Here is a 22,047-nt window from a genome sequence, read left to right as displayed (position 1 = left end):
CAATCTGGTGGTCCCCTGCCATAAACAAACTGTACAACAGAAGGAAGAAACTGTTGCAAAAGAGAGTAAAATCCCATGAGTGGAGGAGCTCCCTGGTCAGCCTCAGTAAGAAGCTGAGATCCCTTATAAGATTCTCGATAGCTAGCTATGAAAATAAAATTGCCACTAATTCCAAGGACAGCCACAAAGCATTCTATAGCTATGTCAAGAATCTCAATGGCAACACCCAGATCTGCTCTGGGTTACAGCACAAAGACACGAAAATTACAGAACCAACTGATATTGCCAACATCCTGGCAGATAGATTCAGTGCTAACTTTACCCCCCCCCACCCCACCCTGTAAAGGGCCCATATCTATACAGGAAGAATGCAGAGTCCCTGTAATCACAACTACACAGGTGAAAGCTGCACTCTCTAAAGCCAAAAACACAGCATCCATGGGACTAGACAACATCCCAGGCTGCGTTTTACATGAACTTCAGAATGAACTGGCTCCCCACTTAAGCACCATGTTCAATAATAGCCTCGCATCAGGCTTTGTGCCCTCTGAATGGCACACAGCAACAGTTATCCCACTCCACAAAGGGGGAGCCACCACTGATCCCGGGAACTAAGGACCTATTAGCCTGACGAGCCTGGTCTGCAAAGCCATGGAACGTATCATCATGGAAAGACACTGGTAACCTCCAAACTCTGGATCCCACCTAGTTCAGGTTTATGAAAGGCAGATCATGCCTCCTGAACCTGATCGACTTCTTTGAGGCAGACACCAAAGCCGTAGATGAGGGTAAGGTGGTTCACACAGCCTATCTTGACCTCACCAAAGCTTTCGACACCATCCCCCATTCTGTAATTATAGCTAAACTCAATAAACTAGGCATAAATCCCTACATCACAAGATGGGTTGCCAACTGGCTCACTGACAGAACCTACACTGTAAAAGTTGCAGACTCCAAATCTGACCTCAAACCAGTGACAAATGGAGTACCACAGGGTTCCGTCCTGGGACTGCTCCTGTTTGGCATCTACTTCTCTGAAGTACAGGCTAACACAGAAGGCCTCTGGCTAACAAAGTTCGCAGATGACTGCAAACTAGGAGCCATAGTCAAGTCCCTAAATGATGTGAACATCCTACAGAAGGGCCTCTCTGAGACATATACCTGGTGTCAGAGTCATGGCCGAAAGCTTAATGCCAAAAAGTGCAGTGTCATCCCCTTTGGTAAAAACTCTGTACCCATGAACTAACACATAGGCAGCAATCTACTTAACACCGAATGCGTGATAAGAGACCTTGGGACCCAGGTGGACAGTAGTCTCTCCTTTGATAGTTACATCGCCACAGTAGTCAGGAAGTCCTTCTATGTGGCACACCTCATCATAAAAGGTTTCTCATCCAGCAAAAAAGAGGTCATCGTTCCCCTCTACTCGACACTCATTAGACCCACTATAGAGTACAATGCTCCTTTTGGAATGTACCTCACAAGACATCTGCTGCAGCTGGAAAGGCCACAGAAGTACCTCACAAAGAGGATTACTGGACTCAAACAAATGCCCTACACTGACCGCCTCAAAAAACTCCAGCATTACTCTGTAGCATATCGCCTACGCAGAGGTGATCTCTGCCTAACATATAAAGCTATGTCAAACCCAGAGCTGTTGAACATGCTACACCTAAAGAAATTCCAGTCCCTCCGAGCTACATGCTCTAGGGACCTAAACCTTGTCACCACAATAAACAGGACATGCTGGAGGGATAGATTCCTATCCCAGAGACTTCCCATACTCTGGAACAGGCTACCCATCTATGTCAAGCAAAGTTCTTCATTAGCACTCTTCAAGAAAAATCTTGATGAGTGGATAGGAAATAGGAAATACACCTCAGGGATCACTTCTGTGTATCTGCTCGACAGTGGCACAGGAAAATAACTTTCTTGGGTGGCGTAAGCCAGGGAACCTTGTTGGCTAGACTTACGTAGGCCCTTGGGCCGATAGCCTAGTACCTACCTATGAACCTATGACCCAATCACCAAACTCTTAGGAATAACAATAGATAGCAACCTTAACTTTGATACTCATATCAACAACACAATAAAAGCAGTCAATAAGAAATCGGGGTACCTCTGCAGAATCAAACCCTTCCTTACACCATTAGCCAGAACCTCTATAGCCCGTAATCACTTAATCTCCACACTCCTCTATGCTTCACCTATATATACTAATCTGTCAAAAACTAATATCAACAAAATGACAATCTCCTACAATAATATTGCTAGATTTGCCACTTGCTCTCCATTTACAACCCATCATTGTCTTAATCTAAAGCAGCTAGGATGGCTAGAGTTACAAAATCAGCTTCAATTTCACCAGCTTACTATTGCCCATAAGACCCTTTACCAACCTACCAACACTCCAATACTCTCTAGCCTCATTACCCCTTACAACAATCTTAAAAACTTACGTTCCTCAAATAAACTACTTGTTGGTACAAGCAAATCCAACAACTTGTCAGGAGACTCTCTGTTTTCTAATACTGTTAGAAAATACTGGAACCTACTTCCCACTGAACTTTTATCACTGTCTTCAATAACACTTTTCAAACATAAACTGAAACTATACCTTAGAACACATTGGTTATGCCCCTGTACTAACCCTGACTAGCTGACCATCTTTATACTAATGGCTACTCCTCACCTCTTACTCTTCTGTACTAACTTATTTTATTTATTTACTTCCAGTTTGGTGACTGGGAAGGTCCACTGGGTTCAAATAGCCCATTTTCAGTGGAAGCCAGAGGAGAAAAGCTCCATAGTACAAAGTATAAACTACATAATTCAAAGTTAACAAAATACAATACACAGTTGCAAAAAGGTGCAGTTAACAACTTGTAAGTGTTAAATGGCAAACTAAGAACAGATGAACTGAAACATGTATACAATATATAATACATATGTATATGTTTGTAGGTTGAGAACAGTAGTATAGAGTAGAATTTGTTCATAGGTTAGAAATGTCAGATAGTGATCTGAAAGTAGTTATCAAGGGATAGATCCCTGGTAAGTAAAAAATGGGACTTTGAATGTGATAAAAGTGATCATGAGTTAAGGAAGTTAGGTAGGTAGAATGCAATTGTACTTCCAGCTATGGAAGAGGTAGGAATGGAGCTGGGTTTTGAAGTGTTCAAAGTTTTCAGAGATTCTTAGAGATGGAGGGAGAGAGTTCCATTTTTTGGCTAAGGTAAAGGATAGAAGTAGCTGCCCAGTGGGACAGTTTGGTTTATACTTAGAGATTAGGTTTTGGTGGGCAGATCTCAGGGGTCTGTGAGGGGTGTATGAAGGTAAGATGTTAGCAAGTGCTGGACATGTATTAGGTTTGCAAATACATTTGTGGGCTGTACAAAGTTGGAGGTATTCCAGGTAATTGGGAAGTTCTAGCCAATGCAGCTGGTGGAGAGTTATACAGTGGTGAGTAGTGTATTTGGATGAAGTTGCGAACTTTGAGATTTTATTGTAGCAGGTTTCCAGTTTATAAGAGTTGGAGGAAGTTAGGTTAGTTAGTAAGGGAGCACTATACATCAGAGAGGGTAGTAAGTAGGGTGATGCAAGGGTCTGTTTAGTTGAGGGGGAGAGGAAGCGTGAGTTTCTGTACATCATGCCAAGTTTCTGATGGGTTTTCTTAATATTTAGTTGAATATGGGTATCAAATTTTAGTTGCTCATCAATAGTAACCCCAAGAAGTTTGTCAAAAGGAACAATTTCTATAGTGGAGTTAGCATGACTGATAATTTCGAAGGAGGTTTTGTCAAGAGGGATAGATTTTGATGGGGAGAATAGTAGGATTTTAGATTTGTTGGCATTTAGGGAGAGATGATTTTAAAGCATTCAGTTCTCAGTAGTTGAGAAAGCAGATTGAGTTTTAGTTTGGAGCTCAAGGAGGTTGGAGGCAGAGCAGACTAGTTTTGAGTCATCTGCATATTGTACTATTCTGGTGTTGAGAGTTGATGTGTGGAAGTCATTAATGTAAATATTAAAGAGCATAGGGCTGAGTATGGTTCACTGGGGCACCCTGGTTGAGGTTGAAAGGAAGGCAGAGGTACCAGTTTCCATTTCACAGCCTGGGATCTATCAGAGAGGTAGCTGCTAAACCAGGTAATGGTGTTTTGTGAGAGGTTAAGTTTAGAAAGGTGGGTAAGAAGGTGGGTATGGGAGACAGTACCAAAAGCTTTGGAGTGGTCGAGGAGGACTGTGGATACTAGATTGCCAGAGTCACGGGCATGGTTTACTATGTCTAGAAATGAAAGAAGAGCTGTTACTGTGCTATGGCCAGGACAGAACCCATGTTGTGTTGGGGTGAGGAGTTGGTTATTTGTAAGGAATGGCATTAGCTGGAGGTGGATACATTTCTCAAGAATTTTTGAAATAGGAGATAGAATTGCTATAGGTCGGACTTTGGAGAAGTTATTGTTTTTGCCTCCTTTGTGGAAGGGTAGGATAAAGGCGGTACACCATAGTTTAGGGATATGTGATTCCTGTATGGATCTGTTGATGAGTATACTAATGGGAATAGCAATGTTGTTTGCTGCTAGTTTTAGAAAGATAGAGAGAATGTTGTCAGGGGCATTGGAGCAAGTTTTACGTTTTTTGAGAAGTTTTTTTTATGTATGATGTAGGGATGGGTTTGAGATGAAAAGTAGGAGGAGAGTTTAGGATGGAAGATTGGGGGAGGATTTGAGATGGGGGAGGAGTTGTTGTTAGGGAAGGTTTTGGTAAGTTCTGCTATTGAGTTAGTAAAGAATGAATTGAACAGTGTAGCTATTTCTGTGTCAGGTTTGCTAGTGTCTGGGCAAGGGTTGTTTATGTGGCCTAGATTAAGAAGGGAGTTAATGGATTTCCATAATTGTTTGGGGTTTGTGGAATGAGTAGTCTGGAGTTTGATATAGTATAATTTTTTATCCTGTGTAATATGTTTTTTGGCTAAGTTGTGGAGTTGTTTATATTTAAGAAGGGAGTCAGGGTGCTTATTATGATGGTAGAGTTTCCAGTTCTTGTCCCTTTGTTGCATGATTGTTTTGGTATCTTTAGTAAGCCAGGGGGCAGAATTGTTTTTTATACATTTTATTCTTGGACAGGCTTGGGAGTTAAGGGTATCCAAGAAGGCTAAGTTGAAGAATTCAACAGCATCATCTAGAGGAAGAGTTTTTAATTTGTCACAGTTTATCAGTTTGAGGGAATTGGAGAAAGTTGTGGAGTTAAAGTTTGTGAGATTCCGAGTATGGATATATTGCTGTAGCTGAGGAGAGGAGGGGTTGCTCTATGGATGAAGGCTGGCAAGTGATCACTAATGGAGTCTGGTAAGGTGCCAGTGTGGGAGATTTTATTTGGGTGAGAGACAATGATCAAGTCCAGTATGGAGCCTGGGGGTTTATTTTTATTGGGTCTGGTAATAGCATTTGTGAGTTGAGTGAAATTACATTGATTGAAATAGTGGGATTACTACCAGTGATCTTGTTCCAGTCAATGTTTACATCTCCTAGGATGTATGTCTTAAGGTTGATATTAGATGAGGCCCAAAGAAGGATTTCCTCAAGTGTATTTGTATTGTTTCTAGGGGGGGTATAGAGGGCTATAACACAAATGCTTTTATGGTTATTTAGTTTGAGATTTCCTATGACTAGTTCAGTGTTGCTGAACTGAGGAATAGGATTTTGGTAGGGAGTAATGGAGAGTAGATTAAGGCTACTCCTCCACCCTCCACCAAACTCCAGACTTCTCCTTAAATAGCCAAAGAGAACATGATCTTGTAATTTAATTTAATGTATATATGTATATAGAAATATCTTTTATGCATAAAACCTTTTTAGCATTTGTGTTAAGATTGTTAAAAGTATTTTATTTTTGCTAACATCATCTGTTATATTCTTGTACTGTAGCAACATTTTTTATTGTAACTGTGTGTGTTGGAGCTTATCTCCCCGGGCCTCTACTGAAAATGGACATGTATCCAGTTAGACTAGCCCGGTCAACAAATGTAAAATAAAAATAAAATAATATATATATATATATATATATATATATATATATATATATATATATATATAGATATATATATTCATTATACTTTATACTTTTGATGCATCAACATTTATCTACATACTCAGTGACAACATTACAGCTACAACACATCTAGAATTCTTTTAATTCTGCTATATTTATGGTACTTGCTAAAAAGTAAAATAAAAATTTCCACACAGTATATATACAATGACCACATGGAAAATGAACTAGTCCACCAAAAAACAGCCATCTACTTCGATCTCTAAAGCTAATCTAACAAAAGTAAGTAAGATTAAAAAAAAGAAAACTTTAAACATACCCCAGCATTCAGTTTAAAGCTGACTAGTATTGGTAATTGTCTACCGCAGGTCTGTTTATTAACATGACAGTGAGAAAATGTGATTCAGAAACATCTCTGGCTGCAGTGAGAAAGCCCTCATTATCAGTTCATTAGCATATCTGTGAATCACACAGTAAACAACACAAGCTGTCAGACATGATGGCTGTAATGAATTCCCCCCCCGGCATTGACAGACACCCCGCTTATACAAACACACACACACGCATAGACACATGCACACGCACACCCACACCCACACATACACATAAACACACACACCACACACACACACACACACACACACACACACACACACACACACACACACACACACAGTCAGACATTCACATACACAAACACATACACACACATATCAACAAACAAGCCCCTCCCACAGTCATCAAAACAATCAATAATTTACACACACACACACACACACACACACACACACACACACACACACACACACACACACACACACACACACGACTCTCTAATCTCTATCTAACCACATCAGTGTGACCACCTAGGCAAACACACACACATATTTATGCAGCTTCATTCATGCCACTGCAGACAGACAGACATACACAGTAACACATTCCCCCACCCCACATCTTCATTGACTTAACTGCACCTTTAGTACTTACATTGGACCACCCTGTTTTATGGTGGTCCCTTTTTTCCTTCCAGCAGTGAAATTTAATATAAAAAAGTGATATACGGACTCATTCCACAGTAAGAATTGGGAGCCTTTGGAATTTTGGGGAGAGAACACATGGCATAATAAGCATTAATCACTCCTCTGGACTACTGCATTGCCATGTGACTCTGCCTAAGAGATGCCATCAATGCTGAGGCCCAAAAATAGTGGAAAACCTAAGAATCAAAAAGACTTACAGAGAAGGAGAAAATGGTCATATTAAGGCTTTCCCCTTGCAATAAGCCTTTCTGAATACCAATTATAGATTTTACAAATTCCATAAGAAAGTCACAGACCTTGAAGGTATCTGACCCAGCATCAGTAAAAATGCTAAACCAAGCCTCACAAAATTAATTCTCTTGAGGTCATAGAATGTCCTCTATCCTGGGCCATTGTTTACTTCTATGGCAATCCACATAATTTCATGGAAGGGTTTTAACATGTCAGACGAGGCTACATTTTTATATTATATTACCATATTAATATGTATTTGTGTTTCATCAATGTGTTGTCATGTAGTTAATGTCATACATTTTTAGGAAATAGTTAAGTGTCCCATCCATGTTATCTTCTGCTCAATCCATCAGACTGAGACAAGCACCATCAAACTCTGCATCATTTTGTATTATTAACACTCATAACTTTTTTTCAGGTAGGGCATTTAGTGCTTTTAATGTCCCCTGGTTAGATACTGAATACAAAGCTTGATTCAAAACTGTTTAGCACAATAACTGGAGGCCATGTATTTTTCTGGGCACATCTCTGTATGTTAACCTTAAAGCTGTCAGCTACATGACATAGCTGTGTATTGCTGTCAATAAACCCCAGATGGGTGGAGTTCAATCAGTGTCTATTAGAACATGAACAGTAGAATGCATACAGGAGAAAGGAAGGGTGTGTGCAAGCTTTTCTGCTACGGGTGAAGGGACATGTGCTCAGAGGTTCCAAGTCCCTCCATGGTAAAGACTGAAGAACCAGTAGTTGCATCTACACTAGGTGTGGGATATCTGCAGGCTTATATCAATTGTGGAAGCAAGTGACAGACCCAGACTATGCCAATTGCATGCACAATCCAAACAGCAATGGGTGGCATGCTTGGGGAAAAGTAGAGCTCAGCATACAAAATGCCCTGATGGCTGCCTCCCCCACACTTAAAATGCTTACATTAAACTTGTAAGCTTCACTTGCATCTATGTTTGGCACACATTTTGAGCATATAATATCTACCTCATTTACAGCATGATAAAATGTTCACTATAATACTTATCATAGGGGTGGAAGATGTGATTCCTAAATGTTTTAATAAAAGCCGCTCTGTCATATTTGTGTATGTATATATGTATGTATGTATGTATTTATATATGTATTTATTTATTTAACATTTGTTTACTGCAAAAGTACAACTTCGAACGAGCCAATTTTCAGTGGAGGCCAGGGGAGAAATGCTCCAGATGCATGTCTTTGCATGTCTTTATGCATGTATGTATGATCTTTAATAAATAATCAGCAAACGAGGTACAAGTCTCACATGTGACTGAGTATTGATGCTGCATTCATCACTGTACTCTTCTTAAAGACTATCAAAACCAGATGCTACATTTTCCCCCAAATTCTTCACAGAAACAGACTGCAGACATGAATCTTATGGTTTAATGCTAACATGCTTACCATAAGACTTGCAAACAAAATATGTCTCAGGGTAGGATTTCCAAAGGATGCGATCACACCAGGAGGGTACATTTATTTTAACCTAAAAAAGGAAGGCAAAATGCAAAATTCAAATTACAAAGATTGGACAGCAGAGATGTTGCACTTAGATTAATGATTTATTTAGTAGATTTAAACTGCAACAGGATAGCTAAGTTGACAATGCTCTTAGAATATTAAAAACAAAAATCAATCACATAAAAAATAAAACAAATGGGAAAGAACAACAACATGCAACAAATCATAATTCATGAATATAATGCATAAAATCTTCTCCAAGTGTGATTATTATACCTGGATTAGGGGTGAGCATCCACACTGCAGCAAGACACCCCCCCATGACACACTTATCCAGCCTGCATGTTTATACAATTTTAACCAGATAATCCCCTGACAGAGATGACCAGCTGGTAAAACAAGGCTGGTTAGGGAATAATTGCCGGAGAGCCATCATAGCTGCTGCTGTGGAGGAAGGGTTGTCTGATCTGTAACTCTGCCTACCCCTACATGACAGTGTAACTACCTTCTAGCTGTGCATTGTCATGAGGTGTGGTCTTAGAAGTATCAGTCCACAAACTCATCTGCTGGACAGCCCAGTTCAGCTCAAATAATTAGTTCTGGAGCCCACCAGGCTACAACTGTAGCCCTGCTACAACTGGCACCACATCCCCAGACCCTCCACAAGAGTAGGTGAGCTGGCATAGCCTCATTATTCATTTTTTGCTCCCCATACCAGGTCAAGCAGGCACCCAAGTTGTTTATTGAACTCAGACTGACTGTTTTTTAGCCATGTCTTTATCTGTCTACACCATGGAGCCAGCTGCATGAACTATAATAGAATACAAATTAGATGAAGGCCCATTTTAGTATGTGACAGATTTCTCATTTATAATTGCAGTGCAGAGATTTGATTGTACTCACTAAAATACATACTAAAATAAGTATGTGGAATTAATGCATATTACAGTGCAATGCTTGCCTGTAGTCTGGCTGGTATATGCACAGCATCCTCAAATGTTATGTTAAAAGGTAAATTCATTTGATACCTGTAAGCTTAGTAGTTAGCATGGCTCAGGTAGGGACTGCTATTTGATGAACTAAGATATCTTCATACGCTTAAGTTTAAATATGAATATACAGCAACAAAACAGTCCTGCTAAATGAAAATTCTTATTCTAGGTTATCTTAACTTTGGCCCATAAATGCGTCTTAAGGGAACATAAAGAGATCACACCTTCCATTATGTTACACTTGTAGGAACTGATTCGAAAATATTATTTTATTAAGACTTCTTTGGGAGCAAAGTTAAAAGTCTGATTGAAGAATGCTATAGTCTGGTACAGACTGATAAGATACACTAAAGATGTGCAATTGTTTTAACAGCCTGTACATAAAATCTTACAAGATAATGATCCTGTAGCTGGAACTCAGTTATTAACTCTGCAAATAATGAATCAGTCAGGTTTAAAAATTCAGTGTATTGCTTGATCAATGAACCATTTTCCTTCCTACACTTGCTTCTCTTTGTCCTCCATCCTTCTCATGTATTTGTTATTAAATATAAAGTATATCCAAAACACAAACAAAAAAAATGGAGTCTGTTATGAGAACAGGTGATAAAACTCATGGAAGCATTTCTGAAATGAAAAATCTGCAGCAGCACTTCTTTATGCTTGTTTAGAAGAAAATAATGCCATTCCTCAGTTGACGGCAAGTTTCAACTAATATTTGATAAAAGATATATTGGGTTCTAAAACTGAGCAAGTTAAAGCCTAAACTGTGTAATAATTACTACCTTCAACATTTGATTCAAGCTTAGCCATCTATTTAAAGTCTTCTTATTCTTCTTAAGTCTCATTAATATGATTGTAATGTCTTAATAAGTAATTACTTTTCTTGCAATGGATAAAAGAATACAAACAAAGGAAAAGCATGTGAATTTATGCACTGTTGAATAGGGGCACTCATCATGAAGACTTCTTAGGAAGCAATGTTAAAAGTCTACTCTAAGAATGCCATGGTTTTGTGCAGATTGGTAAGATTCATTAATGATGTGCCACTGTTTTAACAGCACGTACATAAAATGTTACTGGAGTATGATCCTGTCATTTCCAGATATCACACATACATCTGACCACATAGCTTTACAAAATCTTGGAAATCATAGCAAAACTTACTATGGTTATTACAGCTGTAACAAATGTGATACCAATCTGTCTTTAAATGTTTTTTTTTACATATCTAACAAGGAAAATCACCTTTTAAAATGTTTTACTATTTTGTGCAGAGTAATAAAAGTTCCATGAAAATACTTCCAAGTAAATATTTTCTGGTTTAATTTCTCCAAGTCTTTTCTGAAACAGCGTGCACCTAGCCCACTATCCTGGGCCACTAATATTAGCCTTTCATCTTTTGGATTAAGTTCTCCTCTCCTTAGCCATTTCTGCATCAAATCCTGATTGACACGAGATTGTTCCAGGAGTTTTCTGTACTTGCAGCTATACTTATACCTTTTCCACATTTCTTGCCTTCTCATCTGACCCTTCTCCTTATGTTCTTTCTTTTGTTTTTTTTTTTTTTTTTTGGCACATTCAGTTGCTGCATGATTTTTGTCTACTTCTGGCTTGGTTTCCATTCCTGCTTGACACTGATATGCTTCTGCTAAACTAAGCAGTGAAATTGCACTGTGTTTGGATCTGGTAAGGTCAACAGATAAGTATGTAGTCCTGCAATTGCAGATCTATGCATGTAATCAATTTTGAGGAGGCCCATATCTCCTTCAAAATAAGAAATACATAATCTTGGTATACACTGATTTTTATATATTATTTTTCTTGTTTTCCTATACTGCAGTGGTGGTGCTGGTAGCGTTGTCGCCTCACAGTTAGACATTGCACGTTCGATTCTCAGTTAGAGCGTCTTCTGTGTGTCGATATGCATGAATGGGCATTCCTTCGTTGAAGGTTGTGCATTAGGCCCGGCAAGCCAGCACATAAAAATCTACTGCCAATCAGTAACGGACCGGAGTTCCACTGTGGCGACCCCTAACTGGGAAAAGCCGAAAGACAGACAATTTTTCTTGTTTTCCTGTCCATCTGATCCAAGACCTTTTAGTGTCAGTCACTCACCCCAATACTGTAAGTTAGAAACATGAAGAGAAAATCACTTTATAGCTAGAACTTTATTCCTAGATGTCAGGGGTGTTTTCAGTAATACATTTTAGACTTCTAAAATATTCCTTAATGAGTTTCTTCATGTTTTAGTGTTGATCCTTCATAAGTTCCCAAATATTCATATACTTCCTCCTGCTCGGGTTCCTTTATATCGCATTCCTGTTTCAGACTAATATTTTCTTGGTGCAGCAGCCTTCCTACTTTAAATATTGCTTTTGCACATTTATCAAGGCCAAATGACATTTTTACATCATCTGAGAAAGTTTTGACCACTTCTAATTGCATTTTCATCTTCTCATCTGATTAAGCATACAGTTTTAAAATAATCCGCAAAAGTTAGATAAGAAGTCATTACACTTTGTTGTTTTCTGGGAGCCAAATTGTAACCATGACTTAATCTGTTAAGTAGACATACATTAATAGGTGAAGGTTAAGACAAAAGCAATGGTGACAGTTACCCTGAAATATCGCCATTTGAATTTTTATCCCAAGGATAATAATTTGTCCTTTATCATGGCTTAGCAGCAAAGTGGTTTGTCCTTTTCAATGTAATATAACTGCTCAATGGAGGGTGTATTTTATACATCCATAAGTACTGATTTATCCATGAGCATTTGATGCTGTCAAAGGCTTTTTTGTAATCTATCCATGACATACTTAGATTCTTCCCCTTTTTACAACTCTCCATTATGATTTTATTTAGCAACAAATGATCCTTTGCTCCATATGACTTTCTTTTCTTTTGTTACCCTTTGTTTTATTGTCATGATTGAGCTTTTTTCTAAATGACTACAAACTCTGAAACCATGAGTTCAAGTGTATAGTTTATACATCCTCAGAAGGCAAGTTCTTTATCTATAGTTTTTAGGATAGCTTGCAGGTTCACTCTTAAGGAGGAGCACTGGTGTCTGTTTAGTGTATGCAAATAAGTAGCTCTTACTCAGGGATAACTCTTTATGTAAAGATATTAAACTTTTAAGCAGAAGTTAGGTACTGCATCTGGGCCTGGGGTTTCCAAATTAGGAGGTTTCCTTAATTTTGTTTCAGTTTCTCTAGCCATTACTACATCCTTATTTCATATCTTGTGGATTTGAACTTCTTACTGTTTCTCTTATTTCTTCTATCCATTGAGCATCTTTGTTATGTTCCACAGGATCTTCATAGATATTTCTTCAAAATGTGTCTATGTCTTCTTTTTTTGGTAGCATTTCTATTCCCTTTTGCTTTGTTTCCCCATTCTGTGTAAAACCTTTTTTGGGCCATCAATGAATTGCTTATTTTTGTACTTTTCCTTTATAGTTCTCTGAATATCTTCTAAGTTTTTCTGCCTGTGCTGATATCTTTAGTTTATTACTTGCAATAGTGTTTACTAGATACTGGTCTGTTCAAATACTGTGTGTTGCTTTTATCACATCTATCTTTCTGAGTACTTTTGTTGATCTGTTCCCTGTTCTATACACTTCTAACAATGACTCTTCTTGTATTAATTGTTTTATAGATTTATATATTAAATACTTCTATGATGGCATTTGATTTCCTCTCTTCTTTTCCCTTATTACCCTATATTTTGTGATTATTAATTTAGCTGCACAGTAGTATATATCCTATTTACTTCTCTTATATCACATATAGTTCTGTTAACTGTCTTGATTACTGTGTTTGTTTTATCAGACTTCTAATATTTTGTATCTTATTGACTTATTGTAATGTATTTCTTTCATCAATCTTAATATGTCTGTGCATCTTTATTAAATCAAGCAAATCTTCCCTTAGATCATTTTCTTCTAAAGTGAGGGCATATTCTTTATTTTCTGTTTCATGTGGGGATTTTACAGAAAGTTCCAGAATATCTTGCTGTGATGCTGTGACATATTCTGTCCATATGCTTCTTGTGTCATACATTGCATTTTATCTGGGAACTCATTGGTCCATCACTCCACAACATTGACTGCATCAGAGTTACCGACATTTCCTTTTCCTTCACTTGCTCTGCAACTCCAACTGAACTTCTGTACTGGTTTCCTACAGAAGGCTTCAGAGCATTTCCATGTGGCATGTGATCAGATGCTTCTAGTTATACCTGTTTCTCCTTAATTTGGGCACTCATTGTTCTACCATGGTGTAAAGTTATCAGTGCTGGAATTTCTATACTAAGTCCTTTACTTTGCAGGTAGTCCATAACTTCAGTTTAAATTTCTTTAACTTCTCCATTACTAATCCTCTTTTCTGCTTCTTATTTTTTGTATTATGAAAATTTCCATAGTTGGATGCCTTTGCCTTTATTTCTCTTCAAAAATATTTGGTGCCTCTTTTTTGTAATAATTAGTTTGGATTTATGATTTGCATAAATATTGTATCATATCAGATCTTTCTTTTTTGCCATGTCTATGTTTCTTTTTAATATCTTTCAAAAATCTCTAGGTTTTATTTATATTTTTGCTCTCTCTCAGTCACTTCTTTTTCTAAACAGTCCAAGATTCCTTGGTCTATATAATGTCTTTCATTATTTTTTTCTATTAATGAATGCAGATTTGCATTTGAAGCTTTTGACAGGTTTTCTTGTACAATTGTTTTTTTTCCTGTAATTTCTCTTTTAATCTTTTGAATTTCTTCTATCTGGAAATTCTGGGCTTCTAGCATAATAGTAAGAATACATGATTTCTTTCTTATCCTCAACAGTCCATTCTGTTATCTTTATGGCTCTTTTTTCACCTGTCATTTTTGTGGTTTCTCCCTTCTACAATGGGGGTGGGGGGGGGTCCTACTGTCCCTGAGCCAAGTCCAACTCCATTGTAGGAATGTTTCTGTGTCTTGAGGATTCTACTCTGTCATTTTTTCCATTCCTAGCACCTGTGTACATACCAGGATTGGGCAATTTTTGAAATCCTGGACCTTGTGTACCCAGATGTCTTTTTATTTTTAAATTTACTTCTGTCCATGATATATGCTGTATAAAATATGGTCCATATATCCCTGTCATATTATTGAGATTTTGTAAAAACAGGATCCACCTCATGAAGGTACTCATCAAGACTTGAGAATGAATTCAATTCCAGCAATACTACTCTCCTTTGCTTGCTGATCTTATCATCTCACTTATATCTGCCAATATGCATTTAAAGATGTAGAAGCAAACAGTTTTAAAACTGAATATTTAGAAGTCTGGTTAGTCATGTTTTTCAAATTATATTTCCAATATTTATCATTAATCTTAATTTTTCATTCTAATAGCAATTAATTTATTTTCACTAAAGAGGGTGTTATGTCTCCATTACAATTAACACCTAATGAAAAATAATCTAATAAATGATAATTCTCGATTAAGACTCTGTTACTCAAATTTCTATTTTTTTAACTTTAAATTAAGATTCTGAATAGTTTAGACATGCTTAAATTAAATTTCTTTATAATATTTTTCAGTGATAATTTATTTTCTGTGAAGCTTGACCAGTAAATCTATTTTTCTTTAATATATAACATTTAATCATATTGTTTAATTGGGGTCTATATTACATCAACGGACGACTAAATGTTTGAATCTCTAAAGGTTGACCTTTAGAGATTGAACATTTAAATGTTCGAAGAGGTAAAAAAAAATTAAATGAAAAAAAACATAAAAGAAAAGGGTTTTAGCAGGGAGCAATCCCCCCTGCACCCCCCCACCCCCTACTTAAATATACCAACTCTGACATCGCACATCAGTGCACTGCATTGCGGAAATGGGAAATTTCCCCTTCCCTACACTGTGGCTTGCCCCTCTGCTTACACCCTTTGGTTTTTGATTTTGTCACTTTGTTTTTTTATTTTTTATTTTTTTTAATTTTCGAACAATTAAATGTTCGATCTGTAAAGGTCGACCTTTACAGATTCAAACATTTAATCATTTGTTGATCTAATATAGACCCGTTTAATTGTATAAACAATGTCAGTATAAGTTAGCAGTAAAATGAAAAAAGAACTTCATAAAGAAGGCTATTTGAAATGTAATTTGTAAAATGGATTTAAGTAACAAATTAATAACATTTTAATTTATTGAATTGCAAAAGGGACAGACAAAAATGTTTTATTATCCAAATAATTTGATTATTTGTAATATTTAGAAAGTTTGAAGGTGGTTTAAATTGAGAGTTTTCACATACAGAAATATACACCTGTTACCACTGAGCTTTATAACAACCATCCATCTAGGACAATGTGTTCAACATTAGAGTTTACACAACCTTGTCTCCAAGGCTTAATACCATTTAAAAAGAGTTACTATGCCTTATATAATTCAATAAAAATTTTAGGAAATGTTTGTATAATTTATTGGTTATAATTTTATCTGGAACTATAATTAGAGATCGAATAATGTAAAGTATTTTGACAGCACTGTTTAAATCAACAACTGTAGACAATAATATCGTCAATGAATTATTGTACTTTAGAACAGAAAGTACTAACTTTAAACTCTCAATATTTATACTAATTCTTAGGTATTTAACAAAACACTCATTGCTGAGATTAAACAACAATGGGGAAGAGGGCATCCTTGTTTATTATGCTTATTAATTAATACCTAGTCCAACTAAAAGAAATACCCCTATTTTAACATAAGCTTTAAAAGCTCCATAAATATTAATTACCAAAAAATAAATTAATTAAGCAAACAATAAAACTCCAGACATTTAAAAAGATATTTTAGATTTATTCTGTTTAAAGTCCTTAACAAATCTAAACTAATGACACTTAATTTTCTTCTATTAAAGCTGCATAATCTATTACAGATATTAATTTCTTTATATTATTATGAGTCTTTCTACAAAGAATGAAGCCTGTCTGATCATTATGTATTAGGTCTTAAAAAAAGATTTAACCTATATGTTAAAATAGACATGAGCAATTTATAATAAGTATTTAGTAATGAGATAGGTCTATATGATTTACACTATTTAGGATATTTATTTTTGCTTAAGTATTGGAGTTACTAAACAATATTTCCAGGATGGGGCAATTTCACACTTTTCTGAGTTAGGATACAACTGTTCTTAAAAAGTAGCAACATATCTTTTGGCAAAATTTTACAAATTTTTGATAGTGACATTATGTAGTAATTTCTTTCATTTGATTATACATATTTTCTTGTGAAACTTTTTTTGTATTATTATTCAAAAAATCTATAAATTATCATCTTCTAAGTTATTACCTTCAATATTCTTTTTTACATATATTTATTAAATATACGTAAATGCCTTCAATATTTGAAGACTTTTCCATTCAACTCATTAATCACAGTTAATTTGTTTTCTTTTACCTAATCATTTAGATCTAGTCAGAAGTCCATGAAACTCCGTAGGCGCAGAAGCATAAGAATTTAATGTTACTTTTTTCTAGATCCAATTCACTTTTATGCAATAACATTTGTCAATAATTTTTATTAGCTTCTTCAATTATAATGCTTTTCTCCTTTTTGCATATCTAATTTAGCAATGTATAATTTATTTTGTAACTCTTTTAAACCTTCATCCCATTTCTTAATTTTGATACATTAGATTTTTTATTTTTCAGTAAATGTAAATCTTACAATAATTCCATAAAATAACATCACTAATTAATTTACTATTAACATCCATGTATTTTCCTATTTCATTAATAAACAAATCTTTAACATCAGGTTGCTTAATTAAATATGCAGTAATTTTGCATGTTATTAACACATTTTTCTATTAACCTGTAAATCAAAACATAATGCATTGCGTTCTGAGAATGGACTATGAATAACCTTATTTATTTATATTTTATAAACCAACTCTGAAAAAACAAAAATTCCATCTAGCCATGTCTGTGTACCATGTACAAAAGTATAACACAAAATAAATAGTCCTGATCTGTATTTATCATAAAAGCTTTGAAATTAAAATCATCAATCCATTTTAGGATCTTTTAAAGCACTAGTGCATTTTTTCTAAGATAGAGTTAAATTTTTCTGTTAACATTAGACTACTTTTAAGTTTGATAAATAATTTCTAGATATTCTTTATCCATATTGATTCCTAAACCAGGAATGCAGTATACACTAAGAAAGGTATGCAATCCCTTATTATATTCTAAAAGTTCTAAGGCTAACCTCTCTTTTGCTGATGACTAAAATGTATTTTAGACATTATGTATTACTTTTTCAAAGAAATGCTCTTCATCTTCTCTTATTTTTAAAATATGTGTCTTTAATTTGTAATCCATGTTAAATAATAACTCATTTTGTGTTCTAAAAGGTGAGTTTTTTTGCAATAGTACATCAGGTTAATTTAATTTTAAAAATCTAATAAATATCTTGTTTACATTAAGTGAAAATGTTTAAGTGTGTCATTCTTAACATTATACATTATAAACAAAACAAACACGGTGGGGAACAGCTGGGAACTAAAAAAGGAATAAAAAAAATATATATAAACAAAAGTAAGAAAAACACCAGCAGCTGCTCAGAAAGGAATACATCTTTATTGTAAAACACTGAAAACAGAGTAAGCACTTTTGTCCTACTGGACTTCATCAGTCTCTATAAAACACACACACACATACATCCCTATTAAATATACTATCTACACCACAATGTCATTATCATTCAAACAATAAAAATGTATATTAAAATATCCAATTATTCATAATTAGAAACCAAATGGATGACAAACAATTTCCAAATTAAAAAATATCAGACAAATACATCAATGAAAGATGAAGTTTACTGTTTCATTTTTTTTCTTTAATTTCTGCTTCTTCAACATACACTTAGAATTGATATGGTCATTCAAACCAGCTATGTTTGTGGCATTTGCCTTAATCTGCCACTCCTACTCCTTAGACTTTCTCCACATGCCCCCCCCCCCCAAGATAAGGCTCAACAACATCTGTAACATAAAAGAGAACTCTTTTAAAATGTTTACACTTCAAAGAATGCTTATATAATGCATTTATTTTGTTTTTCTTAATTGCATGACAATGTTCATATATCCTAAATTTTAATTTTCTTGTAGTACGACCTAAATAAAAATGTTGGCATGTCAAGCATTCATCTACATAGACAATATTATTAGTCTCACAATTATAATAATTAGAAACCCAGTAACATCTCAGCATTAAGACCAAAAAGGATGGTAAATTTGAAATAAACTTATACTGGCTACAGTTATTACAAGAAACTGTTCCCTTCAGTTGATTAACATTGTTCCTTCCATCACCTGAATTACTGTCCGAAATATTTTTCAAATTCCTTCTTCTTTTATTCACAAATACAGGTTTATCTCCTGTTATATCATTAACAGGAGAATCCCCTTCCAAAAGTGTCTAATTGTTTACAAATCCTCCAGTTGTTCATAATAACCTCTTTAACAGCTGATGTATCAAGAGTATAAATTAAAATAAAACTCATGTTAAAATTTGAAGCATTATCTTTGAGAACTTTTTGTCATATAGCCCATATTCTATAATAACTTTATATGAATTAGACCTATGAGCAATACCTTCCTTTGCTGTATCATCCAGTAAGGAAGCTTGGTGCCCCTTTGTTTAAAATTGACTTTTAATGTATCCAGCTTCTATAAAAATTCACTCTCCTTATTAGAAAGTCTACTTGCGCTAATCATTTGACCTTTTACTATATTAATCTTTAAGCCACGGAATGCATACTGTTGAAATGTAAAACAACTGTTGCTTAACACATCCTTCTTAGCCAAAGCTTCTTATTCTCTAACTGCTTGACCTGATATCTAAAAAAATAACACTCACATTACTATAAGGTCATGGTAAACCTCATATACTGAAAAAAAATCTTTAAAAGTTCAATGATACCTGACAAAACCATCAGAATACCACCAATAAAGCATATATTTTTTTAATAAATAGCAAAAATACTATAATAAATAAACAAATTATCCCAATGTACTAAAACAATATTGGCATAACTTAGAGCCATTGCTGTTCCCACAGCTACCACTAAGATTTGTTGGAAACATCCTTTCCCAAAAAAACATAATTGTGTTTTAAAACTAACTCCAATAAAGAACAGACCAAATCCATTTCTTTTTCAGAAAACACATCCTGTTCCAGTAAATATTCTTTAAACCAGGACTAAGTCTATCAGTATATTTGAATACAAACTAAAGATATTGGAAGTAATTAACCAGTTTTCAGTATAATCAAAAATCTTCAATACAATCTGTGGAATCTAAAACAAAGCATTGAACATTTTTAATGACTAGTTTTGATTTGTTTTCCACAGAAGTGACCAAAGATTCTGTTTTTGAACCACTCACAGAGACTATAGGTTACGGTGGGGGGGGTCATTCATATCTTTGTGTGGTTTAGGGATACCAAATATCACAGGTAATGTGTAATCCTAACAATGTGGACATCATACAACAGGGCCTCACTAAGATAGATGCCTGATGTCAAAGTCATAGCCTCAAGCTCAATGCCAAAAAGTGCATTGTCATCCATTTTGGTAAAAACTCTGTACCCATGAACTACTACATAAGCGGTAGTCTACTTAACACCAAAAGTGTGATAAGAAACCTTGGGACACAGGTGGACAGTAGTCTATTTTTTGAGAATCATATCGCCACAGTAGTCAGGAAATCCTTCTATGTGGCACACCTCATCACAAAAGGTTTCTCATCCAGGAAAAAAGAGGGCATTGTTCCCCTCTACTTGTCACTCATTAAACCCATTATAGAGTACAGCGCCCCTTTTGGTATGTACCTCACAAGAAAGCTACAACAACTGGAAAGGCTGCAAAAATACCTCACAAAGAGGATTATCGGCCTCAAACAGATGCCCTATGCAGACCATCCCAAAAACTCCAGCTTTACTCCGTCGCATATCGCCTATTCAGAAGCAATCTCTGCCTAACATACAAAGTTATGTCAAACCCAGAGCTGTTAGACATGCTCCCCTTAAAGAAATCCCAATCCCTCTGAGCTACTCGCTCTAGTGACCTAAACCTTGTCACCACAATAAACAGAACATGCTGGAGGGATAGATTCCTGTCCCAGAGACTTTCCATATTCTGAACAAACTACCTATCTATATCAAACAAAGCTCCTCATTAGCATTCTTCAAGAAAAATCTTGATGATTGGATGGTAGATAGGAAATTCACCCTGGGGATCACTTCTGTGGCTCTGCTTAACAGGGGCACAGGAAGATAATTTTCTTGGGTGGCAAAAGCCAGGGTACCTTTTTGGCTAGTATTATATAGGCCCTAGGGCCAATAGCCTAGTACCTACCTATGTAGGAAATGTAACTGTGAAGATTTTTTTTAACTTGATAGCTATCCAATTTTCTTCAGTCAGATAATTAATACAATTATCAATATCCCTCTATACAGCTTCAATGATATATCTACTAACTTTCCAGTAAAACTTGTTGTTGCCCAATTAATCATTTGTTGATCTAATATAGACCCGTTTAATTGTATAAACAATGTCAGTATAAGTTAGCAGTAAAATGAAAAAAGAACTTCATAAAGAAGGCTATTTGAAATGTAATTTGTAAAATGGATTTAAGTAACAAATTAATAAAATTTTAATTTATTGAATTGCAAAAGGGACAGACAAAAATGTTTTATTATCCAAATAATTTGATTATTTGTAATATTTAGAAAGTTTGAAGGTGGTTTAAATTGAGAGTTTTCATATACAGAAATATACACCTGTTACCACTGAGCTTTATAACAACCATCCATCTAGGACAATGCGTTCAACATTAGAGTTTACACAACCTTGTCTCCAAGGCTTAATACCATTTAAAAAGAGTTACTATGCCTTATATAATTCAATAAAAATTTTAGGAAATGTTTGTATAATTTTATTGGTTATAATTTTATCTGGAACTATAATTAGAGATCGAATAATGTAAAGTATTTTGACAGCACTGTTTAAATCAACAACTGTAGACAATAATATCGTCAGTGAATTATTGTACTTTAGAACAGAAAGTACTAACTTTAAACTCTCAATATTTATACTATTTCTTAAGTATTTAACAAAACACTCATTGCTGAGATTAAACAACAATGGGGAAGAGGGCATCCTTGTTTAT

The 22,047-nt window shown here is 35.3% G+C and overlaps 1 protein-coding gene across 1 annotated transcript in view; it reads right to left on the bottom strand.

Moving 5' to 3' along the window:
• The window catches only part of LOC122789860 (phosphatidylinositol 3,4,5-trisphosphate 5-phosphatase 2A-like), a 1,099,782-nt gene that overhangs the window by 202,802 nt on the left and 874,933 nt on the right, over positions 1–22,047 (bottom strand). Inside the window, exon 18 of the mRNA XM_044057294.1 lies at positions 8,763–8,844. Within this exon, the coding sequence (XP_043913229.1) occupies positions 8,763–8,844 (82 nt within the window). The remainder of the gene's footprint in view (positions 1–8,762; positions 8,845–22,047) is intronic.

Source organism: Protopterus annectens, chromosome 15.part0 (genome assembly GCF_019279795.1).
Source record: "Protopterus annectens isolate FY-2018-M chromosome 15.part0, PAN1.0, whole genome shotgun sequence".
NCBI lineage: Eukaryota > Metazoa > Chordata > Ceratodontiformes > Protopteridae > Protopterus > Protopterus annectens.
The sequence above is the reverse complement of the archived record's forward strand: the minus strand, read 5'-3'. Positions and strand labels throughout refer to the sequence as shown.